Source organism: Brienomyrus brachyistius, unplaced genomic scaffold (genome assembly GCF_023856365.1).
Source record: "Brienomyrus brachyistius isolate T26 unplaced genomic scaffold, BBRACH_0.4 scaffold69, whole genome shotgun sequence".
NCBI lineage: Eukaryota > Metazoa > Chordata > Actinopteri > Osteoglossiformes > Mormyridae > Brienomyrus > Brienomyrus brachyistius.
The window spans coordinates 576104-597336 of record NW_026042344.1 but is presented as its reverse complement, the minus strand read 5'-3'; the positions used below and the strand labels follow the sequence as shown (position 1 = coordinate 597336).

The window sequence follows — 21233 nt, the reverse complement described above, 5'->3', positions numbered from 1 at the left end:
ATGCTGTCTAGCGGTAGACAGGAGGGGTGGTGTTAGAGGAACTACATGGGATGCAGAGAAGAACCATCTGGTCACTATGGTGAGAATGTCACTGGATCAGCCCCTTGCCTCCTCCTGTCAGCTGCATGCGGTGCCCACAGAGTGCCTGCTAATGGAGCATCACCTTCCCCTCACCGGGGTCTAAAGTCAGGGTGATCAGATGACTCATATGCGACATGTGCAAAATTTTCTGCACTTCCTAGTGCCATTGCTGAGTGTGTTTTTCAGATATGCAAGAAAGCAGAATGGATGTCTGGGTGATGCTGTTGGATTATGCTGTGACAAGCTGGCCATCCATCCATCTTTCAAGATAATCCTAATCCTAAAACCAAACCCTGGAATTTTTCATGAGTGAAGCTGTGCAGGGGGTTGAACATTCATAATCTGAAATTGAATAAAGTGATTTTTTATATTTTGTTTTTAATGAACCATTAAACAGACATTTTCAAAACAGAAATATAAATAAATTTTATCAGAACAATGACAATATCTTCTAAATTTGTAAATATTTCAATATCTTCACCACTGGGCTAAAAGAACAAAAGTCTTAAAATCAAAATGAGTCTGTACTGTATGGACACACTGAAATCCAATAACCTCTCATACAGAGCTAATATCAGCAAACGACACAAATCAGCATCTAATTGGTGCTGCATCTGCAGAACCAGAAAGGGAAACATGATTCATGGTGTGAAAATGACAGCGTTGCTGAAGTTTCCTGCCTGCCGATGCTGAGACCAGGGCTCTCCTGTGCATCAGGGTACGTCAGTTCTTCTTGGCGAGCTGCTTTTCTGCTTTCCGACGTTTATATTGGGCTATTTCCTCCATCTGCAAGCCATGAGCCAGCTGCCTGTGTAAGACATTAGAGGGTGTTCCTCAATACGAAGAATGCAAAGAACATGTTTGTGTCCTTGGCAAGAGTGTTCTTGCTAACTTGTCCCCCAAGAACGAACCTGAGATGCAATGAACCATGGGATTGATCTTATTAGCGAGGATGCAACTGATGCATCATTGAAATTTGGGGTGGAGCAAGAATGACACCCGAGGATTTTTACCGTCCTCTGTACTTCTGTGAAACGGGTACACAAGAACATAAGAATGGTCAAGTATGCATATTGATAAACAGTGGTGACACATGGGGGAGGAGGGACAGGGGACCAACCGGGCCCAGCTTACCCTGGCTTCAGCTCTGGTGGGATGGGCAGTGGCTTGGTGAAGTCCTCCTTGCCAACCAACCAGTATGTCTCCTCCATGCCTTTCCCCTGTATGAAGGAGAGCAGCGAGGCGTACGAAATTTAGTACAGAGGAGCCAGGATGAATCAACTTTTAGGGATCAACGAACATGAATTGTTTTGGAAAATTAAGTGGCAATCGTTTGTTTTGGCAGAACATCTATGACCCATTCATTTCTTTCTTTTTTGTTTTACCCTTGTCCTGTCCGGCAGCTCTAGCAAGCAGAATCATGGTCTGAATGCACTGCTGTGCCAAACATGTTTGCTTTACCATGAGGGGCTCTATAAACTCTGTATAGGCCCCTCATGTTGATCAATTTCTTTTTATTTTATTTATTTATTTTATTTTTAGCACATATAAAATTTTACAGTGGCTGAGCTGGCCGAAGAGGGGGGACATATTAGGAGGGGGAAGAAAAGAAAGAAAAGAAAAGAACAAAAGAAAGATAAGTCAAGAGCGATATGAGTAGAGTCTACTCGACCCATTCATTTCTGAGATTGTTATTATTAACAAAATAATAAGTCTTTCAATATTTATCATCACAAAGAATAATTGGATCTCTAAATACAGTCCCTTTCAAAGTACTATAAATGTAGATACTCTATGATAACTGGAAACCTGTATCGTTTGTGTTTACTGATTGTTTGACACATGTCCGTGATCTATACATGAACATATATTATAAACTTACTAATTTCTAATATATTCACCATTTTCATTTTGCTCCATGGCTGTGTGGCCATCATATTCTAGAGAATTAACCCTTTAAGGCAATATGCATCCATTTTGCATACTCACAAACCCAGTGTCCACACACCTGCGTTCATATCTAAATGGGGACTGTCCATTCATTTCTAAGGGAAAAACGCTAATCCCAATCACGACACCCATAACCCAAACTTAACCATAAGTATCCCACCAAAATACAGATTTTTTATATAAAATTCAGGTTGTCCAAATGGGGATCTGAAAAAACGCTGCCAAAAGTAAGGAAGTTTCAGGTTTTGCCAAACTTTGAGGACATTTTTGTCCCCAAATATGATCTCTGCAAACCCAAACACACACACATGCGCACATGTCGCATGCACGTGTGCACACACACACACACACACACACACACACACACACACACACACACAAACATACATATCTAATGAGGATCTTCCATTCAAAAATAGTCTCTTTACTGTAAAGCGCCTTCAGTGATGTGTGGTGCACATGCTTGGCTGAGCCCAGCCTACCTTGAGTTCTGTCCTTCCTCGCAGCTGCACCCTGTATCCTTCCTTGAGCTCCCGCAGCATTTTCACAGTACTTTCACTGACATGGATGCGATATGCTGCAGGTAAGAGGCCTATTAAATGCTGTGTTCTTGGCCGCCCGCTACTGATAAACACAGAGCAGGACTGTTTCACTCTATGTATGCTGTTATCTATGCAGGGCTGATGAAAGTCAATATGTCTTTCATTAGTAATATTGTCGCTTCCTCCAGTAAGGTCTGAGAGTGGCGCCTTTGCCAGTGTAGTTCTCCCGTTTACTCACGCATGCCGGTGGACTCCATCCGTGAGGCAGTGTTCACCGTATCTCCAAACAGACAGTACCTGGGCATCGTCAGCCCCACCACCCCAGCCACACATGGACCTACAGCCGAAACACAGAGATGAGCAGCTCGCTGCCATCCTAGGAAGTCTATTAACAGGCATGGAGCTTTACCAGTGTAGTACTAAGTACTTGTTGTACAGGCAGTCCTTGAGTTAAGAAAGTCTGAGTTATGGACAGCTCGTACGAATGAACGTATTGCCATAAAGCCTATTTGGGATAAATACAATGGTTCATAATACCGAATACATGCATGACTTTATAATACTCATGAAAACACTGAGCGGCTTCAGCGGTTCGTCGGCTCAGGCTATAGTACAGTACCATATGTAGTTACTTTATTATTGTATAATTATTATTATTATCAGGTCAGGTCAGGTAGGGGAGCAGGCGCTGATGCAGTGCATTGTCACACCCACCACACAGCGAACCTCCTCAGGATCGCAGCAGGCGATCCCCCGGGCAGATACATGGTCCAGTCCCACCTTCTGGAAATGACTATCCATCTGCCGCAGTCAGGTGTTAACTGTGCATCCCCTTGGCCTGGTCCAGCCACTTAGGTCCTCAGCACTGAGGATTCTGTGAGCTGGATCACCCTCAGGGAAACGCACCACATGGCCATAGTGTGGTAACTGATGATCCCTCACAATGCAGATAATGTGCCTCTTTCAGGACTCCTCTAGCAACCGCTCATTCGGCACAAAGTCAAACCAGCGGTACCCAAGGATTCTCCCTGCAGACAGACACACTACTGATGGCTGTGCCTAAGAAGTCATTAACCCTCTGGGGTCTAGGGGTAGGTAACACACTTTCACTGACTGAGGCATGCTCACACATTTCTATCAATATCATAAACTAAATTCATGACAAATAAATTATTTCTTCTATATTCAGATTTATGTTGTTTGTAATTTGACATCAAAGTACAGACGTTGCAAAATGCAGTTTGGATCACTTGCAGAAACATTATAAAAGTACATAGTAAGCAATGGTGACAGTTTGTTTTGGTCCCAGATATCTGATCACCAAAGTCTTGGCTGCATGAAGATGACTAAATGGTGTAGTTGCAACATTCAGTTGGATAGATAAATAATAAAAACCTGACTCATATAACTATTTCTGGTCTCCTTCCATTGAATATGTAGGAGCTCTCATGTGTATGCATGAGCCATTCACACCTGGTCACACACCCCCTACCCCCCCCCCCACTTTAATGGTGCTGATGGGAATGTATCTGGATCATGTTTCACCGTTGCGTTGTTCATCAAATTACCATGCGGTTTTAATACACGCTAATGCAGCTATTTAGAAAGCAAATAGTGATCTTCAGGAGAGGGCGGCACTACATGCCCCCATGCAGGTAAAACAAAGTAAGATGACATGGTTTCATCCATCCATCCATCCATTTTCCAAACTGCTTATCCTACTGGGTTGCGGGGGGGTCCGGAGCCTATCCCGGAAGCAATGGGCACGAGGCAGGGAACAACCCAGGATGGGGGGCCAGCCCATCGCAGGGCACACTCACACACCATTCATTCACACATGCACACCTACGGGCAATTTAGCAACTTTTTGCTTATTTAACCTAATTTTAAAAACTTTAATACTTCCGACAATAGACGTTTTGAAAAGAAAACAGATTATGGATTTAAATAGCATTTAGCATTTTTTCATGATTTTACATAAAGATTTCAGTGAGATACATTCCCGTGGCATTCCCGACGATGCCCTTGTCCCCAGAGGATTAAATGCCTGCATCTTGGTCTTTATCCAGGACACCTGCAATCCCATACACTCAGAATCCTCACTCAGTCTCTCCATAGCACCAATTAGAGCCTCTATTGACTCCGCTAAGATCACGGTATTGTCGGCAAAGTCAAGATCAGTAAATCTTTTTTCACGGACACCCCACAGCTGCTGGACCCCACGACTCTGCCCAACACCCAGTCCATACAAGCATTGAACAGAGTAGGAGCCCAAACACACCCCTGGCCAACCCCAGAATCAGCTCCCTCAACTCCCTCCACTCAGCACAGCACTCACAGTACCAGTGTACAGGACGGCCATGACATCCAGTAACTTCGGGGGGGATCCTGCAAAGTCTCAGAATGTCCCAAAGGCCAACTCGATCAACTGAGTCAAACGCTTCATGAAAATCTACAAGGGCTGCAAAGAACCTCTGCTCATATTCGCACTAGCACTCCATGAGAACCCTCAGTGCAAGGATATGGTCAATAGTAGACTTAGGCATAAAACCAGACTGCTCCAGTCGCTGACAGGCAAGCAAGTGATCACCGATCCTGTTAAGGACCTTACCCTGCACTGAAAACAGTGTTATCCCCCTGTAGTTTCCACAATCCAGGTGATCACCCTTCCCTTTCCAGATAGGGAGTACAAGTCCCATTTTCCAGTCAGTTGACTCCCAAATGGAAGCAAAGATTGCCTGCAATGCCAGGAGGACATTACCACCTTACCACCAGCCTGGAGTAGTTCACCCCAGATACCACAGATCCCTGCAGCCTTCTCTGCCCCCAGCTGATTCACCACCCATGCAATCTCAGTGAGATTGGGTGGTTCACAGCTGATAGGACGATCAACTTCGAGAACCGTGGACCCAGAGATGTCCAACATCCTAGCTGGAGGGTCAGCTTTAAACAATTGCTCAAAGTAGCCAGCCTGCGTAACTGCAGTGTCATCCATAAGGACTGTCCCATCACCCCCCCTGACTGCAAATCTCCAAGGAACAGAGTCAGATGTGCGTAATGCCTCTGTAAGCAGGACGTGGGTCACAAGACCACAGATGATGTGTCACCTGCTCACAAATTCGTCTAACAAACGCCTCCTTATCTGTCCTCAGAGCCCTCGCAGTCATCCTTCTCAGTTCCCGGTATAGACTGGAGATGCCACCAAGTCCTGTGCTGCGACTCCTCTCTATATAATATTCAGGGTGCCCTGCGAGATGAAACACCTCCTTCTGGGAACACCAGCAACACCAACACAACCATCAGCAACATTCAACGTCGCACCCAGCTCTACAAGTTCCTCATACACACTGCATGCAAACTCATCAGAAACAGCTTGATCTTGGAGTCTGTCTAAGTCCAGCCTCATTCTTGTAGTAGGTGGTAGCCTACTGGATCTAAGCCGAATCTCCAGAGTAGCAACAACAAGTCTGTGGTCAGAATTCAGAATCTGGGCACTTATGTAGACCCTGCAGTTCTGCAGGAGCCTCCAGCATCTGCCCATGATGATATGATCGATCTCCTTCACTGCACCACCAGTATTGGAGGACCAAGTCCAACGTTGCAGCTCAAGGCGCTGGAACCAGAATCCAGCAACCCGCAGCCCCTCACCTTTTGCAAAGTCAAGGAACATGACACAATCCTCATAGTCAGCCTTGTCAGTGCCTGTGGTTACATTGAAGTCACCCATGACCAGAGGAGTGTCACCTTGTGGGCACCCTTCATCCACCGAGCGAAGTAAAATGTCTCCCTCAATGAGACATCACTCACCGTGGTCAGAACATACACTGAGACAACAGACAAGACACCCAAGGAGGGCCTTAGCCTGAGTCTCATGATACACTCATTGAAAGGAGTGACTCCAGACACCATCGGAAGGAGCCAATCTGCTATAGCAACAGCTACAGGAGTATGGCAGCCTTCAGACCGACAAGACCAAAAGTAGGTATACCCATCTACAGAGATCTGGCTACTCCCCGGTCTGCATACCTCAGAGAGTGCTGCCACCAAAACATGGAGTTTTTGAAGCTCCTCTGACAGCAGAGGAAGATGGTCATCCTGCCGGAGAGACATGATGGTCCACGTGCCTACTTGTTGGGTCGCCTCAAACTGGGACCCAAGTGGCGCTGTGCAGCAGGTGTAATCCTTGCCACTGTTGCCTATGGCTTACTCACTGGGGGCTTTGGGTGGGGATGCTGTAAAGTGCTTTGAGACAATAATGTGCTATACAAAAATAAATTTGCTGTTTTTTTGTGACGTCTCAGCACTACCCCAGCCCCGTTCCCCAACAGGCCTGACCCTATTAGTTCTCCGACGGTTTTGACTCATTCAGGGATGAGGCTCCCGAAGGTTTTTTCCCATCCCCTTCTTGGTGCGTGCAGCCTTCCTGCAGGCGGCTGCCTCAGAGCTACTCCTGCGGAGAGCAGAATAGTTTCTATCTTGTTTAAATCGAGCAGTTGTGAATTGTTTTACGGTGGTTGGAATGCAAATCCTGCCACCAACCCCCAAAAATTGTTTCCCTGGAAGTTGGAGGACCGCTTGCAGGGCTGGACGCAGTTTAACATCATACCCAGGACATAATTATTATATACTGTGTTATTTTTCCAGCTTACCTACAAATTCGATTTAATGACAGATTAAAAGAATGGATCTCGTTTGTAAAATGAAGACTGCCTGTACCAGATAATACTGTATGTATTTGTCCTGGACACATTACAGTGTGAAAGGCCTGGTTAATACTCCCCACCAGCAGTGGTCACACATTGTATAGCTCTTGCCCTAGTTACTAGTCATTCATTAGAAGCTCAGCCTAACTACACTGATACTGCAGTTAGTTCTTTGACAGCTGCAACCTCATCATGTTCCATTTGCATTACTCATACGATGCTTTGGATATAAGCATCTCTGAAAGAATAGCGGTAAAGATTTATTACAGTTTTTTACAGTATATTCTGTCTGTTGATATTTCTGCTGATATGCTGCTTGGGTAGGCAGACTGAAAGCTTCAGGTGCAAATGCTCCATGTGCTTGTGCATAATGAGGGGAGAAGGATGTGTGCAGCCCCAACCCGTGTGCAAGCCGATTCGAATGCGAACAGGAACGTCAGGCATGTGCCTCATCTTGAACGTGCCGACGGCGCTCAGGATATCCAGGGCCATGCTGGCGATCTCTGTGGCGTGTCGATTCCCATTGCGCATGGGCAGTCCAGACGCCACCATGTAGGCATCGCCAATGGTCTCCACCTGGGTGAGACATCACAAGGGACAACAAGCTTCATAAGGAAGAATCTGGGTTCTCAAAGAGGTTTCCCTGATCGCTCCAGTTGAGGATGGATCTGAGATGTGCCATGTAGTGGTCACCATGCTAGAATAAAGGGTAAACACTCTGTTTTATTATTTTAGACTGGGGTGTCTTTCAAAACTTAAGTAAAAATGCAGGATAGCACTGTCATCATTTAGCCAGAACTGATATATGCCTCGTTTTATCAGTTAGTGTGACATAGCTTTTACATTTTTAAATATGTGTCTCTTTTTTTAAGCTAAAATTTTTATATTATTACAAAATACTATTACTTTTATTCTTAGGATGTAACGGTTTATTCTTAAGTAAGTACCAAGGGGTACCACTATACGAGAAAACTACCCATATAAAGGATTTATGAAAGGTTTATAATCAGGTTATTAATTAGGTTGTAAATCATTAATAGACAATTATAAACAAGTCATAACAGTTTAATTTTTATTAATGACTTACCACTATTTATAATTTACAAAAGGGAGCATTACTGTAAAGTAGTATCAGCCAGGGTGTAGAGATGACAACCGACTGCTTAAATGTGGTTTAAATGGTTTGTGTGGGTAGTCCTCTTCTGCCGAATGGTAACATGTAAATGACCACTGTGATGTTTCTGGCCTGCCAACAGGTAGTTGGGTGTTTAAGGATAATGAATTACAATCTGGGCATTAACAGATTGAATCCCTGGTAGGGTACTACTATTGAGCCATCAAAGAAGGTTCTTAAATTGCACACCGATAAAATACAAGTAATAGATAAAAACAATGAAAGACACCAGATAGGCACAGGTAGAAAGGATATACCTTATAGACATCATGGTTTCCAATGACAGCATCAAATAAAGTGTAGAGGTCATTGAGCAGATCCACCACCTCGATGGGCTCACTATTGGCTGAGATGGTGGTGAAGCCCACAATGTCACTGAAGTACAAAGTGACGCTGTCGAAATACTCAGGCTCCACGGTGCAGCCCATCTTCAGGGCCTCGGCTACAGACCTGCGAAGCCACAGGCAACATTTGTTCATTCACACAGCCCTTAACAGCCCGCTAACAGCTAGTCAGTTGTAATATTCATTGCACTGCATGTGGGTGTGTAATTGTCAATTGGTTCTCTACAGGTTCTGGTATCATTCTGCACTTTATGTATTTTATATTTGTGCATGTATGCATGGAGTATCAGCATATTTTAGTACATGTGGTATGCATGCTATGCATGGTCGTAGTACATGTGGTATGCATGCTATGCGTGGTCGTAGTACATGTGGTATGCATGCTATGCGTGGTCGTAGTACATCCTGTATGTATGCTTGGTAAGGTTGCAGCACATGCTGTATGTATGCTGGATGATGTGTAGGATGTTGGTTGTGTTTTGCAAGGCTCAATGGGTTCTTCTGCTTGTCTAGCACTCACGGTGGTAGCATCTGGGTAAGAAGCTTCTCAGTCTTCTGCTTCTCCACCTCCAGCTCCTCTGTCCTCTCTCGGATCAGCTCCTCCAGGTTGCTGGAGTACTGCTCCAGCATCCTCAGCATGGAGTCAATAATGTTGGTCTTCTTCCCCTTGTTGATGTTTTTGAACTGTAGGCGATTTTTTTTTGTGCACCGAATCTCCGTCAACACTGTCTGGAGGTGATGTGTAAATCTAAAGGCTCATGCCGAGATCCATTAATCCCCTAACCGCTAATTAAGAAAGCTAACTTTGTTAGGAAATTAGCTTTTCCACTAACTTTGAAAACTGTTAGTGGACCAATTAGCTGCCACTAAATTTAGTTCTGCTAACTGTAAATCCGCTAACATTTTTTTGCAGGTAACGTAAATAAAATTTGACAGTCAAAAGATGAGATTGCTTGATGCAGTAGCAGCTGAGCAGGGTAAGCATAGCTCTGCAGTTCAGCTGACTTACGACGTTACAGTCCTAAATGCTGCTTAATAATTCTGCATTGTATCGACACCGTAGGTCTGTCGTAGCCATGTACCCTGTGCCATAGCCTGATACTGTACATAGTCTGATACACACCTCCCATAAAATATAAATAGGCATTGCAGTGATGCAGACTACAAGAATTGTAATTGGTCCACTTATATTCACATTGGTGTACCGACATAGTTTTATGAGACTGCCTCAATTTGAAAATATATGCACTAAATACAATTTGGGATGAAATCAGGAGCAGAACAGACTAGGGAAGCCAAGAAAATGCAATGAAAATCTCAACGCATTGTACTGCCATTTTTTCCACATACGTTTTTTGCATTTTCATTTTGTGTGTTTTTAATATTGCATTTTATTATGCATTTTTATGATTGTATATAAATAAATATTGAAACATGCAAATCAGAAAATTTGAAAAATCTAGATGACATATTGGCATTGTAGTGTGGGTTTATGAAGAGATTATGAGGAGAGAGGTTGGAGATTTTGGCGTGCAGACCACCCTGTTTTTGGAATCATATTCTAACTACATTTTGCTTTATAATAAATTCAGAGTTTCTTTTAGCTTTAGTGCAGTGTTTTGAAAATGCACTGCAATGCAGCGCACTAGTGGGAACACCATACATTGTTCAACACATGATGTTCTACCGAATTGCTGAATGCGTGCGTTGATGAAAAGCACAATGCAATGGACATAGTGGGAATGAGCCCTAATAACGTCAGCGACAGCGTACAGTTACAGAGACTGATAACTGTAACATAATGTCTAATTTTATTTGTTCATTTAATTCTTTTTGTAAACATTGATCATTTGATTTTGGCATGCCATGCCCTATTGGAAAGCTCTGTGTCTAACCTACAACATACTAAAATCTAGGTATGTTTTTGAGGGTGTCATAGCCAAAAATCAAACGGAAGCTAAATTCATGTAATAAAAGTTAGAAGTAAAAGCCATTATCATTAGCTTCCGCAATTTTTTTTGAAGCAGTTCATCAGCTTAGCATTATGAAATTAAACTTTGTAGTTAGCAGATTAGTAGTTATCGAAGCTAAATTTTTGGTTAACTGTGGCCACCACTGGGCTGAGGGCACTTACCTGGTCGAAAATCTCATCAAAGGTGGGTCTCCTCTCTGGCTGCTCATTCCAGCACTGCTTTATCAGCTGAATGCAGTCCATAGGGGCATGGTCTGGAGACACAATGGGCCGACATATGGGCGGGGGCTTCCGGATCTTTTGCACAATCTCTGAAAGGAAAGTGAAACGCAGAAAGCAACAAGTCACATGGTTAGATCATACAGCTGACTACACAAATCTTCAATGGATACTTATGAACTTCAGATAAGGCTATTGATTAAAGGCAATCATGTGATGAAGATAATCTACAGTCAATTAAAAGAGTATTGCATTTTAAAAAGGTATTATTGTGAAAACAGGCACCTGGTGATGTGTGAAATAGTATCAGGATATATCTCTATTTTTTCATGATGTTTGCAGCCACATCCATAGGCTTGTGCTGTCACCTTGGATGGAGAGGTCCAGCATGCAGAAGGGTGGGCCTCGTACAACCACCTCCTGCATGATGATGGAGAAGCTGTACACATCACCCTGCATGGTGCAATGCAGCCCAGGGAATGAGCCCCTCAAGATCTCCGGGGCTATCCAGAGCAGCTCTGAAAAGCCAGTGAACAGAGACAGAACAGTCAGAGACCCAAATGCACACACACTCACACGTCCACTCAGAGATGTTTTCAAACATGCCTTGGCACACGCCGTTAACATCACAGCCACAGTGCCAGTGTAGGAGCCCACAAGTAGATATCAAACACAAGCACATATTCCCACATTATCCATGTTACAAAAAGTGTATCATCAAAGCCTGGACATTAGAATGACTTAAGGTTGCCAGCCAATATCCAGGGGTGTGTAGGTTTGATATGGACATGTTAAATGTAACTGTGAGGTGAGACTCACCTTCTACAGGCGGCTCCTCGTAGGGGAACTTTTGAGCCCCCAGAACCTCTTTGTAACCATAATCAGTCACCTTGAGCACGAAGCGGCCATCCACCACGCAGTTACGGGACTTCAGTCGGCCATGGCACATGTTTCTGTGGTGTAGGTACTTCATGCCCTATTGACCGTAGAGGCAGGACTCCGAGTTACCGGCAGAGAATGCGACTGTCATCGAGTCTGTTACTACTGTAGACTTCTAGTTACCAGCAGAGAACGTGACTGTCATGGAGTGTGTGAACACTGCAGACTCTGAGTTACCAGAAAAGGATGTAACTGCCATTGCATCTGTTAATACTGCAGTTAAGGCAGCATGAGCACACTTCAGCAATACAGTGAATGAGTCTTACACAGTGAATTTAGTCTTGGACTAAAATGTGCCCATTCTTCTTTAATGGCACTATAAAAAGTAGCGTTTCACTGCTACAAACAGTCCTCAATTATACAATAAATACCTTCACTGATATACTGTATATTGTGTAATGTCATACTTTGCATAAATGTCTCTTACATTATTTTGTGTTTATTAATGACCTGACATTTTGCTGTTGCCTTTTGGTAAGGCAGAATCTGATCATGTGGATGACACAAAGGCTGAAATTGTAATGCTTTTCTACGTTTTGCTTTTTCAAAAGGCTTTAAATTCAAGAACATCAATGAAGTTTGAGTTTACTGAAACAGTAACTGGCAGCAGCTCGGAGTAAGATTCTGGATGTGATGTTGCAACCCAAATACTGACGGAAAAATGTACCTTGATGAGGTCCAGCAGCAGCGAGGACTTAAACATCCAGTCCAGCTTGACATCTTCATTACGCAGCAGATCCTCCAGGCTCCCCCGCGAGCAGAACTCAGTGACGATCGCAAAGACACCACAGTCATGAAAGTATCCGAGGAATGGGTTCACATTTTCATGACGCATGTCCTTCATCTGAAAATACAGGGCGAACATACACACATCAGCTTTATATGCATAAAAAGCTGGTATTTTCATTTAATTCAGGAAAAAGGAAATTGTGAAATGGAACAAAATATTGTGACTTTAATGAATAACAATGCTAACACCAACCAGATGGAAGATGTCACAGGTGTTTGGGTTGATAGCTGCAAAGTTTCCGGATGGGAGTTTTTTCAGCCATGCCCAGTCCCCCTAGTAAAGCAGGAGATATTACCAGGGTGACACTAGCCAAGGCTGCTTTGCTTTGACGATACTTATGAATAATGTATAGGAAAGTGGAAGCCTGCACCTCATAGATGGCCACGTTGGAGTTCTCAAGGGTGGCAGCAGTCAGGCTGGAGGTGGAGTAGGGAGATTTAAGGCTGCGTTCTGTCTCTGAGTGACTCCTCCTTATCTCGCTGGTTTTGCTGTCATCCAGGCTCAGCTTCTGTATCGATGCGGACAGACATGTATGCAATGGGTAAACCTGGAGAATCGTTCAGAGAGGCTGCATGGCAAAAGTTTATCAAGGGACACTAGAATTCCACTTTTCTTACCTTAATAGTGTTTCTCAATAGGTGGGTCGAGATAATAGATGCTCCTCTACTTACGAGCATTTAATTCCTGTCCACAACATCAATTTTTTCCACCTAGTACAACTTCTGCCCACTGCGCAGCAGCGTATCGTGTGTACTCCTAGCATCCTAGTTTTTTGTATTTGCGTATTTGCTGTTCGGAACGTATCTCATTTGTAAGTAGAGTAGCGTCTGTATTTTCTTTTAACTTTTACCATAGTAACTTCAATCACCCCCCCCCCCCCCGAATAATATTTGCCGTGAATCTGGTTGCGACTGACTAAACAATAAACAAAGCTAGAATTACATGTTGATTGGTTACCTCATACAGCTAAGAATCCAGCGGTTTCCTTATCTATACAGACCTACTCCCTAAAAATGATGATGTGCGTCTGTAAAATAACAAACTGATATTAATGAACATGAACATAAAAGTGAAGGTGGCATGTGTAAAGAGGGACAGCCTGAGTTGACAGTCCAGTCACCCATGCTTCTCTTTTTTCAGGATCACAAACAGAAGACCTTGCCTGTGTTGCTGCCCTCCTCACACCAGAGGCACATTTATTTTTCCTGGGTTTCCCCTCTGCTAGGCCTGCGGTTTTTTGATCTCATTCCTCCATTCCACTATTTTGCTAAGCCTATTCCCAAATAAAAACCCCATTCCAACCTCCTGTCCCCCTGTCAGGCATATCTGTTAACCATCTCGATCGGAGCAAGACTCACACCACCACGGGGGTCTTAAAATTAATAGCATATAACATGGACAGTAATTTGCTCATTAACAGTAGTAACTAGGAGATCAAGTTTGCTGATTATAATTATGACAAGGAAGCAATAAAATACTGAAACAGTTTTTCCTATTGCAGCCAATAAAAATAAGATTTGCTGCATCTATACTCCAGTGTCCCATACTCATGTGCTGGAGAGGTAGTTGGAAGATGAACTGATGGCTGTTTCAGTATTTATATAATTATCTACTGAATTTAAACGAGCAGCTACCAAGCAACCAAAAACTTTCAGTGGCTCTGTCTTTGATATTAGGTTTAATTTGCACTGAGAAATTTTCCCTTGAACCTTACCCACTAACCTTGTTGCTGAGGGATGGATTGATAAAGGTGACATCTTCCAGAGTCAGCAGAATCTTGTTTGGGCCCTTAACCATCTGCATCTGGCCAATGCGTCGTCTGAAAGTTAAGACCAGCATTAAGGTCGAGTAAGAGTAACGTATGAGGGCAGACTGTCCAGATTACCCTCTGAAAGAATAGCTGACTTCATGGAAGTTGTTACATTTCAGGCACTTCCTCTATATTAAAGCTCTGAAAGTTGTCATGTATCCTTTAACTGATTTCTTGTAGATAATACTCACCTTGCAATAGTTTAGTCCTTACTAGTTAGTGGATGCAAAAATAGGGTGACTTGTCATATACACCCGTGGAAAAAATTAAGTGACCACAGGATAATTTTTTTTTGACTCATTTCTCAATTTCTGGGTGTGTATCTGTGAATAATATATATTTTTAGAAACTGCAGCCAGGATCTTCTCTGTTTCTCATTAATGAAGGGCTTCTTCCTCGTTTCATTGGACTTCAGTCCTGCTTCTAGGAGCCTGATATGAACTGTCCTAGCAGTGCACTTCACACCTGCACTTAATGTTTCCCGTTCCTCATGAGAAACAGTCGGATAAGTTAATGCTCATCTCTGGCATTAGAATGTCACTTCCACCCTTTACCTGGCTGGCATTCTCGGTGCCTCCTGCTTCAGTTTCTTCCTGTGTACTGCTGTGTTAGAAATTTACCTAGAAGCGTCACCATCTGCCAGCAGAACTATGCTTAAACCAGGATTTTAAAATGCAGATATGTTTAAAAATATAGAGTGGTCTCTTAATTTTTTCCGCGGCTGTATATTGGACAAATAAATTGTCCGCAAGGAAAAATGACTAGAGTAACTGAATTCTCTTAGTAAATAAATCTATTTACTTAATTAAAATGATTTCATAGTAGATATGTTTATTTTATACTTATGTACTGATTTAGGTAATGATGTAATGGTTTTATAGTCAGATAGAAAAACACATGGAATCAAAAAACAAAATATGAACAAGCAATTTGCCAATATAATCAGCAACCTGGATGCACCATTCTCCCCTCCATTCTCATCTAGTGCTGTACTAATCTGAGCTTAATATGTACTTCAGTACCTTATACAGTAAGAAAGTCCAATACAGGTGAAAATCATCCAGGCAGCTAAGAACACTGTGATAACAAAAAAAGGATCCACACCTGACAGACAGGAAAAATTGGGTTATTAAAGCTTGTTTCAATAATTAAACGCAACTTTATTTACATATTTATAACTTTATCTCTAAGAGCCTCCACAACCTAGAAATCTCTCATTATTTTGATCAAATTTTCACGTAAAACAAACCTTCACCCAGCTACATTCTTCTAAGTGCAGAACTCCAACATGATTTTTGATGCATCCTGCAATTTGCATGCTAGTTCCCCAACCCCCAAGTCTAGAAATTTTAGACTTCTACCCCTGATTCCTTACTCCGTGTATTCACACCATCCCTCACATGGATGCTAACTTTCTGCGCCTAATTTGCCCGCTCTGTAAATTAGGCTCACTTTCATGAATTCATAACCCTCAAAGCTAGCTCTCTGTGGCCTGGTCCTCCTCACCTCCAGCGCAGAATGCTCCACGGGCAAACCAGCAATTGGATTCAGCCCTGGGGGGGAAACCATCAGGGAAGTGAATAGGCTGGCCCAGGAACGCCATCATACCGGTCTTCAAATCCACACGGTAGGTTGGGTATAAGTCCCAGGAGAGGCCATCATTGTCCAGGAGCACATAATCCACCAGGTTGAAACCAGAGGCATTCGTGTGGAAGTGCTGGTTGAATCCGCCGAAGGACAGGTGGGTGGTGTGGTGTGCAAGGTTGCTTCCTGACAGCCATGTCCTGGAATCCCGCATATTTTGCATGGCTTTGGCCATAAACATGATGGAGCTGTAGATGGTCCCGAATAAAGGAGATACCTGCAGGACAAGGAGCACAGACATGCAGTTTGTCTGAAGAATCACTGTGAATTCACATGTATCCTTCAGATTAGTGGCAGCAAATACAAGACAATAAGAACAATATCAACATAAAAACTGCTGGTCAACATATATATAGATCCATGTTTTGAAATCCATTTGGGATCCATTGTGATACCTGCTCGGGCTCTATGTTCCTTGGCACTTCCCCACGCTCCATGGCTTCCCGATATGCCTGGAAGAAGGACTTCTCGTGGGAGTCCATTGTGATGGTAAGGACAGCATCATAGGCACGCCGTAGCTTGCCGTTGGTGTGCAGAGCCGGGTAGCTCACGTTCTGATAGGGAAGGCTGTAGAGCAGCGTGTCATATGGCACAAATACAAGGGAGCCCTCAGTCAGGCGCATGTCCAGGGCCATCTCCAACAGCAGCTTCTGTGTCTTCCCGCCGATCAGAGCTGAATGCATGCAGAGGATCACTACTGTGGGAATTAGGAATGGTGTGAGCAGCTGGAACAGCCTCTGGTTTGTAGGGATCCAACCAGGGGCATCAAGTGTTTTTTTTTTTTGAGGGGACGCGCCCGCCCCCGCCCAACAAATGCCCATTCCGACCTGTCAATTAATGAATTACATTCCTCCCAGCCTATTTTAAGTTGATTCTTCGTCTCCCGGTCTTATCAAATTCTTGTAGCACTTCCTCACCATCAACTTTTATGTCATGCTGAATGTTCATTATAGCAAAGCCAGTGGATCTGTCTGTGAAAATTACCGAGCTCAAGGGTGCAGATTAATGGAATGCCATTACACTGTTTTTGATTCTGTATATATTATCTATTGAACTATGGGCCATATTTAATAATGAATTAAACATGTCATAAGCCGCTACTTTGGGCAACTGGGCGCAGCTGGGGTGTAGCGATTGTGGCCATAGCCTGCCATATAGTGGCTGTCATCTCATCGATTACATCTTAAGTGATTGTCCCAGCCCATTTTCTGTGACCATGCACTCCGCTTCCTAGAGAGCTGTGATTGGACAGTGATTACATTTTGTGGTGGCACAATTTCAGCATATACTTTCTGTAAATGAAAAAAAGCCAGTGGAGCAGAGCAAAGACGGCCATTGCATTTTGGTGTAGTGTGGCACGATTTCTTCGTTTAATTGTGTGCAATGTAAACCCTTCTAACAGTTTTTTTGGATGGTAGTTAAATAAGATGCAAAGCAATGGTTTTGCTTTTCATTGCGTCTCACTCTCATCATGACACTCATGGAAAAGCAATGCCTCCTGTACACTGCATTATCACATGGCACAGTTTCTGTGTACTGTGCACTGTAAAACACACTGAAGTCGCGTTTGCATTTTAAGGTGATGTGATTCTGTGATTCTGCTCCATACATAAAGACAATGTAATGTAGAATAATAGAGAATTGTATTGCTCAAGAACTGTGAGAGAAAATCATGATCTTGCATCTGAGGGATTCATATTTTACCCAGAATCATGCAGCCCTACTGATCTTTTTATGTTCCTATTGCAGCCATGATGAGGAAAAAAAAACATGTCACTTTACACACAATGCATTCTAGTGTACAGTTGCAGGTGTCCATGATCCTACCTTTGTAATTCAGTCTGACCTTTTATTTGACCTCTGTATCTCCTACTTGGTTTCCATATTGTGTGCTGAAGAAGCTTATTTAAAATAAAGGACTATGATTTCAGAGAATTTTCTTTCAGTAATATAGTGCACAAAAACTACTCACTAGTATTTTTATACTATACTCACTGCGCAGTTCCGCTGCCTTCTTGATTTTTGCTAGCGTGTGACGTATGCTACTTGGGTCATCGTCAGTTGTCGCCATGACGCCCACGGGGATGCCATGGCTCCGCAGGGCACTGGCCACTTTGTTGGCTGTCTCTATCCAGCTCTCCTCCACTGATGAGACAATGCCCGTGTGCGCCCAGCGGAAATGGCGCATGACGTTAAGTAGCACCCACGTGGGCGGAGGCACGGTGCGGGCAAAAGTCGGGTGGCTGCGGGGGTCATCCATTTCATAGCTGACACAAGCCCAGGAGAACACAGACTTGTTCCAGCTCTTAGCCAGCAGGGAAGCACCCTCACAGTAGCCTGGGTTGGTGGGCCCCACAAAGCCAGACACCTGGGAGTGGTAGCCCAGGAAGCGACTGAGGGCCCTGGAAGTCTGGCAGTCCTCCTCAAGGATGACATACTCGAATGTGGAGCCCAGGGACAGGGAGCTGTCCGTGTTGATCCTGTCCACAGCAATCTGTGCTGCTGTTCTGGGTAGTGCTTTAGCAAAGAGAGGGTCACATGACCATGGGCCCACTACACCGACCTTGAATACGGCCATTTGGGTCCTGCAGGGAGATACCAGCACGGCGAGTAGGAAAAAGTGGAACCAGGCTTTGCAGAATAGGTAGAATAGCTGATGGTCCTTGACGTCAGGAGCCGCCCGTTTCTGCGTTAAGCCATGGGACAAATGATACTGCCGGAGCATTGTCCCAATGCCCCCCTCATAGGCTTAGTGCTCACTGCCCCCTGAATGTTTTCACCTAGCAGGCAGCCTGGTAGCCTAAAAAAAAAAGGGAGGGAGAGAGCAGATGAGAGAAGCTTAACCCAGCAGAGGGATGAGGATTGCATTTATTAACTACAGAAGACCATGGATGAGAACATAGAAGGGATGGATATCTGTGGGGATTTGATAGTTTATCGTGTAAAAAACAGTGCTTTTACTTGATTAATTTCCATTTTTGGGCATTGTTTCTGACATAATTTCCTTCTAGTTTACATATATCAGCTCACCCTTAAGAAATCCGGGAGCACCTTAATTCCCGCCACCCATCTGCACAAGCAATTACAGAAAATGGGTAGGCAGATGAAAGCCATGCAACTGATTTCGATTTCGAATTCCTAAGCATCACTTCTATTATTTCTATAACAGGTTTTAAACATAAATTTAAAAATAGTTGATAGTTTAAAAACTATCAAACCACTGTTATGACAAATTCAAATAATTAAATGCATTGGGTTATCTGGGTTACGTTACAATCCTTTATGAGCTGCAAATGTATTACATAAATGTATACATGGTAGAACAGAGCAATTACACTCTAAAAATGGTCCTGTAAGTTAACAGTAAACTACCAGCAGCAGGGTTGCCAGTAGTTTACTGCTAATTTTACAGTTTATCTACTGTAATCTACTATACGGTACTGTGCAAAAGTCTTAGGCAGGCAAAGAAAATGATGTTTAGATTATCCTCGTGTTGGTGTAAAACTATGATGTTATGCCTGTCAAAGTGTGTCAGCTTAGCCATTTCAGAACCTCTGCTAAAATCATCCTAGTATTTGTATCGACCGTCCAGTGCAGCCATGTATTTTTTGACTTGGCCACTAACACGCCTCATACAGCTAGTCAATCTCTCACTGACTTTTTAAACCAATATATTTAATAATTTAATTGAGCTGTTGGTGAAATTTAACAAAATCATGGAACGGCTGAGGTGCCCCTGAGGAGAAGTTTGGGAACTGAAGCGGTGTTCATCTAACCATCCAACTAGATATCAGTAACTTTTTAGGAAACAGAAGAAATTATTACTAGTTTTTATTGTGTTACTCTTAATTTGCACATGTTATAATGTTAAATTGTGTTATTTATTCTAAGGAAAGTACACTTGCTACCCAGATAAACAGCTTTAAACATTTCTTTGGACTGCCTAAGACTTTTGCACAGTACTGTAGTTACTGTTATACTGCCACACTGAAAAAATATCCTATAGGATTTTTTCAAATTAATTAAGGCAACATTTTTGCCCTCGCTAGTTTTAGGTAAATTTATAAATTTTTATGAGCAAAGCAAACCCAAGTCATGATTTTTAGTGTGCCCAATACCAATTAAAGGGGCTCATTCAGCGTCTGATCCAAAGTGGCACCAGGCATGATGGCAGAAATAATTGCACATAAAAGATTGTCTTTACTTACCATCAAAGAGAGGTAAGTTCCTTAATTGAAAATAATTGTATTACTCTTACAGTCCTCACTATCGTGATGTCATCGTAAAAAATGGAGTAACCCCCATAAATTGGTTAACCTTTCTTTAAAAATTTTAAACAAATCTTAAAAGGAAAATGGCTCCATCAAAGCTATTAAAGTTTCAAAATAAAATAAGCATAATTAGATATCATTAAACGTACATTAAAATAATAACAATGAGCTAAATTTGTGAAAGCGGGGAATATTGAGGTCTTCAGAGTGGACTTCGTGGGACTTACCCTCACTGACGCTAATAATCCCTTCTAAGTCATAATGTATCAAGGGGATTGCAGACCTCAGACAAATAACCTGCAGATTATCATAAATCCCTGGACAGGAGGCACAGTGTGAATAACATCCATGAAGAAGAGGCTGACTAACTATGCAGTGAATAAGGATCACACACATTTTTATGGCATAGGTCTGCTACACAAGATCTATCCAAAAATAATATAATCTCTGTGGACTGAAACTGACTGCCAGGGTCTCAGTAAATGTAACTGAACCACTTCTAAATAAATTCATAATATTATCTGAAAGGGGGGGGGGGCATGGTGGTGCACTGTTGCCTCACACCCCTGGGACCCGGGTTCAAGTCTCCGCCTGGGTTACATGTGTGTAAGTTTGCATGTTCTCCCCATGTCGTCGTGGGGTTTCCTTCGGGTACTCTGGTTTCCCCCCACAGTCCAAAAACATGCTGAGGCTAATTGGAGTTACTGAATTGCCCATAGAAGTACATGTGTGAGTGACTGGTGTTTGAGTGTGCCCTGCAATGGGCTGGCCCCCCATTCTGGGTTGCTCCCTGC

The 21233-nt window shown here is 43.1% G+C and overlaps 1 protein-coding gene across 1 annotated transcript; it reads right to left on the bottom strand.

Annotated features, from left to right (window-relative positions):
• Window positions 1–475: 475 nt before the first annotated feature.
• On the bottom strand, window positions 476–20334 carry LOC125725660 (retinal guanylyl cyclase 2-like). The gene is given in 20 exon segments (XM_049002527.1): window positions 476–889; window positions 1216–1301; window positions 2514–2608; window positions 2812–2910; window positions 7678–7852; window positions 8708–8900; window positions 9315–9478; window positions 10929–11077; window positions 11354–11503; window positions 11805–11961; window positions 12592–12768; window positions 12907–12987; window positions 13085–13222; window positions 14437–14533; window positions 15547–15628; window positions 16031–16385; window positions 16564–16865; window positions 18164–18782; window positions 18784–18830; window positions 20328–20334. Coding segments are annotated over 20 exon segments (3258 nt in total). The 3' UTR covers window positions 476–804.
• Between the last annotated feature and the right edge of the window lie 899 nt (window positions 20335–21233).